Source organism: Trachymyrmex cornetzi, unplaced genomic scaffold (assembly GCF_001594075.2).
Source record: "Trachymyrmex cornetzi isolate Tcor2-1 unplaced genomic scaffold, Tcor1.1 scaffold354, whole genome shotgun sequence".
Classification (NCBI taxonomy): domain Eukaryota; kingdom Metazoa; phylum Arthropoda; class Insecta; order Hymenoptera; family Formicidae; genus Trachymyrmex; species Trachymyrmex cornetzi.
Genome location: NW_017298257.1, coordinates 64,564 through 70,046, shown reverse-complemented (window position 1 = coordinate 70,046; position 5,483 = coordinate 64,564). Strand labels below are relative to the sequence as shown.

Genomic DNA, 5,483 nt, shown 5'->3' with positions numbered 1-5,483 from the left:
TAAAAAGATAATTAAGCGATAAAATCATTCGTCATTATTATTACAGTAATATAGACGCGTCGAATAAGCCTAATTTCATCGAAATCGGAGATGAAAGTCGCATTCTGAATAATTTATTTGTCTTTCTGCGTAACGAACACCACTAATGCTAATTCTACAATGAGTCGATAATCGAAAGTAATCGGTAACGTTTTGTACTGTTGGCTATTGGTCAACTTCACTGATAAGATTATCGACTTAGGATTATCGACTTGTTATAGAATCAACATTAACGAATACAAAGCAACCATGGCACTTTTACCCCAACAACCATGGCACTTTTTACCCCAACAAGTCACGTAAACTTTGCGGCATTATTATTAAAAAACTATAATAGAAATAACAATTCTAATAATCACACTGTTAAAACAATAGAGAATAAGATTAATAAATACACTTATTTATTCTATCTAGGTGCAAAAATGATCCCTTCAGACCAAAATAACTGCGCGCTAATATCTTACTTTTGGCTCTCAAACACATAGGTACATCCGTGCAAGTTTCCTGACGGTTATTAGGCAGTAACGAACTGTGTGACATAAGATTCTCACTCTTAGTTGACGAACTGTGGCGATTTTCTAGTAAATGCCTTATTACCGAGATACAAGGGGTGGACCTTTTTCCCCGGGGACATTTACTCCCCGGTCTGCCTACTACTGAGGGGTAATTTATAATAAAAAATTAACAACATTACCACTTGAACTATATTATTTATGTAACGGTTTTATTTTTAGTTTATGTAAAGTATAGTTTTTTATGGAAGGTACATGCACACTTGGCGCCTTTTTTTTACCTTTTTTTAAAAAGGTAATTTTGTTAAGTATGAATATTCATGAAGCGAGTACATCAATACAAAATAAATCTGTCAATGTGGGATATAAGAATTGTTCGAAATAGGTTCTAATGATAGAGAAGAGGATAAATTAGAAAAATATCTCTTGACATGTAATGATATTTATTTCGGACTCTCATCAAAAGAAGTGAGAAAGCTGGCATATCAATATGCTGTTGCTATTAAAGCAAAATTTCCTGAAACCTGGACAAAGAATATGATGGCTGGACCAGATTGGTTTAGTAAATTTATAAAGCGAAATGAGGAACTAAGTATAAGAACGCCTGAAGCAACAAGTTTAGCTCGTGCTACAAGTTTTAATCGCACCAACGTACAATTATTTTTTAATAATTTGATAAATGTTATGACACGATTTAAATTTCAGCCATGTGATAAATGGAATATGGATGAGACTGGCGTGTTCACAGTACAAAAACCAAATAGAGTAGTGGCAAGGCGTGTCATTAAACAAATTGGACGTTTAACGTCTGCAGAAAGAGGACAACTGGTTACATTAGCTTGTACTGTATTAGCCACTGGCAATTCTGTTACACCATTTTTTGTGTTTCCTAGAGTTCACTTCAAGGATCATTTTATCCACAACGGCCCTGTAGATTGTGCCGGAGGAGCCAATCCATCAGGATGGATAAATGAAGAGAATTTTCTTTTATATCTGGTGGACTCATTTGGTGAAGAATGTGAAACCCAGCCGAGCCAATCGTATTCTACTTTTATTAGATAATCATGACTCTCATTTATCAATTAATGCTCTTAATTATGCAAAGGAAAATGGAATTATTATGTTGTCATTTCCACCGCACTGCTCTTATAAGATGCAGCCATTAGATGTCAGTGTTTACGATCCATTAAAGAAATTTTTAAGTACTGCTCAGGATTCATGGATATTAAATCAGCCAGGCAAAACTATTAGCATCTATGATATACCTAGTATTGTTAGAAACGTTTTGCCCTTGGCCTTAACACCTTCAAATATTATGGCAGGTTTCAGAGTAAGTTAAAAAGTCTTATGTTTTAAATAATATTGTTACAGCTTTTGGACATGTATCTATATTCTGTGTATGTGACTATATTTATTCTAACTTTTTTTATCTTAGTCTATAATTTTATAAATTTATTTCTAATTTATGCGGATTTATAATTTTCGATGTAAAGTATTTTAATATCTTATAATTAATATATTTTTTACAGAAGCCAGGTATTTATCCATTAAATCCAAATGCATTTACTGACATGGATTTTGCTCCATCATATGTGACAGATAGAGTTGAAGCACCTCAACATGAGAACATAGTTGCGGTATCAAATGTAAATGCTATACATTATATTTATATATCTTATAAGAATTATCTAAACAGGTTGTTTTTCTCCAAATTTATATAGGAACAAAATACAATAGATTATTCAACAGCTAATGTTGATCCATCATTTAATCAAAATGATTTATGTGCTGATGTTTATGATTTAAGTAATATTCCTGTCGTAATATCATCTGTAAATATATGAGTTTTGTTTTACTAATTTTATTTTTAATACTCTTTCCTAATTACTATAACACAATTTATTGTTTTTTGATAGAGCGTTGACAGTAGAATAGCTGATTGTGAAATAATTGAGACAATTACAGGAAAGTATTTCCAAAATATATTTTTTATTTCAAATTAATTAGGATATTTTTATTTTTTCTTATTTTCATTTTTTTATTACAGATACAGGTGAAATGTCGAATAAAATAAGCTGTGTATATTAAAACCTGAATTATTAACTTCTTGTGAGTCTATACAGTATGAAGCTTGTGAAGGCAAGTTACAACTATATTTTATAGTTTATTTCTTAAGTCTACGGTATACAATGGTTGTTTTCGTGGGGTGTGTTCAGATTTCCATATCGAGTATCATGTTATCCTTATTTAACGTTCGGTAAACAATAAGAATGGATATAGGAATTCAAGTATAGCCTTGATGGACTGCTTGTATTTTTATAAATTCTTTATACATTTTGTCTTCTGTATGTAATTTTTATAGTATCCTAAAATATAAGCAGGAAAACAAATATTATACCGCACTTTATTTCATTAATATATATTTTTAATATATATCTTTACGCTATTATTTAGATTCAGTAGCGTTATTAAAAAAAGAACGAGTTAATGTTGAGTTAGAAAGTATCAGACCTTTACCTAAGGCTCAAGCTCGATTAGTTACTACAAGGACAAGAAAAAAAAGAACTTCAGCAATTCTAAATGATAGCCCAATCGAGAATGCTTTGGCTCAAGAAAAGAAAATAAATAAGAGAATGAGAGTATAAATAAGAAAACATATAAAAGAAGAAATTCCAACATAGGCCCAAACTTGAAAAAATCTAAAAAAACTGAAGTATCTTCAGGTAATTTGATATTCTTTAATAAATTAAAGGTATGTTTTTTGGAAAGATACGTTTTATAGAAATTTCCATAAAAAGCGTTTCATAAGATTTTATAGCAACAAAGTTTTATATAATGAATAAATTTTAAGTTTGTTTAATGCCTCTCTATATGTTTTTATATAATTACATGAAAACAAACCTTTAATTAAAATATTGTTATGCCCGTCGCATGCCGTGCTATGCGGACACCCGTGGTGTCACGTTGTCAGGACGCCGTGCGGTTGTTGATAAAAGACGGCTGTCAGATATTGAGGAGAAGTCAGAACGCTCGGACGTGCTTCTCCACTGATATTACATTTTACGATACGGTATTCTGTACGGACGATTTCGTGGAGTTGACGTGGCTCAATAAACGACTTCCTGTTTTCCATACTTTAAAAACCCTTGAGTCTGTTCATTTCCGCGGCTTGGGCGCGCGCGTTGCTATACGAGTGCGATCTTGCATAACGGGCGCAACAATATCACTCTATCTCTTAAAAATATAATAACTTAAAAAAATTTTTGTTTCAGTACTTACTTCAAAAGAACGAAAAAAGGTAGGAAAAGAAAATAAAGAAAAGGATATATATACAAAAAGGGAAAATATTAATGATTGTGTTTGTTCAGTGTGCAATGGAAAATATTCAGAAAGTAAGAAAGATTGGATTAAATGTTTGCAATGTGCAAATTGGATACATGAATCATGTTCAGATATACAACATATTTGTTACACTTATACTTAATATATTTATTATTCATATTAAATACGAATTATCTATTTTTCCAATTACTTTTCTTTATATTTGTAATACACAAATTGTAAAAACAGTGAATGCATCGAGAATTTTTTGTTTAACATTTTTTGAAGTCTCAATTATTCTACCAAAAAGTTAAAAACTTATAATTTTGTGATTAGATGTTGTGTTTAAATATTTAATGATAACATGAAAAATGTTTTTATAAAGAAATATTATGAGCGAGTAATGATAATATAAAGTGTTTTTGTATAAGCAAAGATTAATTTGTAATAAAAAAAATGTTTAATATAAATTCTGTTGCATTACATTTAAAATTAACTTATATTTGTGTTAAAACAATTAAATATTTACATATTATATAAAACAGCTACATATAAATTAGTTTATCTATAACATAAAAAAATGTACATAAACTATTTTATATTTGTTCCATAAAGTGTTTATTTATATATAAAGTAATTTGTTTTTCTGCAATAGTATTTTGCTACTAAAATATCGTTACAAGTGTCGAGCATCTGCACAGCAAATTGTTGCACATAAATTTGATCCTGATTCCTGCTATCTTACGCTAAATTCGTTAAATTGTAAGTTAACCTCTCTTAAGAGGGTATGTTTAATATATGCTACTGTTCTAACGTGTAATACTAAAAGTTTATATTTATTTACATTATACAATATAAATAACAATATTTCTATTCAACAGTGTAAATTGGATCGAATGTATTTGAGTAAAATTATTAAACATATGCTGCACATGGTTTAGGTTACGTTCGACACTTGAAGCTTCCATATAAAGGCAATTTAAATCATTACAAAATAATTTTAGGAAGAACAATCTTTATCAAGAAGTGCATATATGCGATTTATTTATATATCTTTTATGTTTTCATTAATTTTACATGGAGCTTGTATATATGGGCAATTTAACCCATGACATGTAATTTACCCCACTATCGGGGCAAGCTGGCTGCAATGCAGCGTGTTCGTATTTTACTTACTATAAAGAAACTATACAGTATACAGGATCGTTCCTAGCATGAAAATGTAGAAAAAAGTTCTTTCTATCATATTAACATAATTTAATCATAACAATCAGTCATTTAAAGGACTTAAAGGGGAACAGCACTGTGAAATTTTAAAAAAATCGAAAAAATTTTTTTCTTTTAAATGATGCTTTAGAGTCTTTAAAATAAGGTGCAATTGATCTTATACGTAAAAAAATTTTTTTAAGTGTTTTTTTAAGGTTTTATAACTGATTTTTTTAAACAATTAAGGCATGACGGCCATGACGCCATTGAAGCGTTTCGTGACAAAAAGCGAAAGCCTCGGACAGTTTACATGAATATCAGCATAAAACGCCTCTTTCACAAGAAATTTTCAATATCTTGAAGCCAGTGTATGAAGATTTGAGCAGGGACGACTTACTCAATCAT

At 30.0% G+C, this 5,483-nt stretch overlaps 1 protein-coding gene across 1 annotated transcript; it reads left to right on the top strand.

The window, feature by feature from the left end:
• The first annotated feature begins 861 nt into the window (after positions 1–861).
• On the top strand, positions 862–2,395 carry LOC108763322 (uncharacterized). The gene is made up of 6 exons (XM_018510828.1): positions 862–880; positions 937–1,202; positions 1,257–1,481; positions 1,657–1,881; positions 2,081–2,188; positions 2,273–2,395. The coding sequence occupies exons 1-6, from the start codon at positions 862–864 to the stop codon at positions 2,393–2,395; spliced, it is 966 nt and encodes a 321-aa protein (XP_018366330.1).
• Positions 2,396–5,483: the final 3,088 nt, after the last annotated feature.

Bases quoted from the DNA above. Each gene is read 5' to 3' on its own strand.
- LOC108763322 (XM_018510828.1), top strand. The intron at 1,203-1,256 runs GTACAATTATTT...TTTAAATTTCAG, and splicing joins CAAGTTTTAATCGCACCAAC to CCATGTGATAAATGGAATAT. The intron at 1,482-1,656 runs GTAGATTGTGCC...AATTATGCAAAG, and splicing joins ATTTTATCCACAACGGCCCT to GAAAATGGAATTATTATGTT.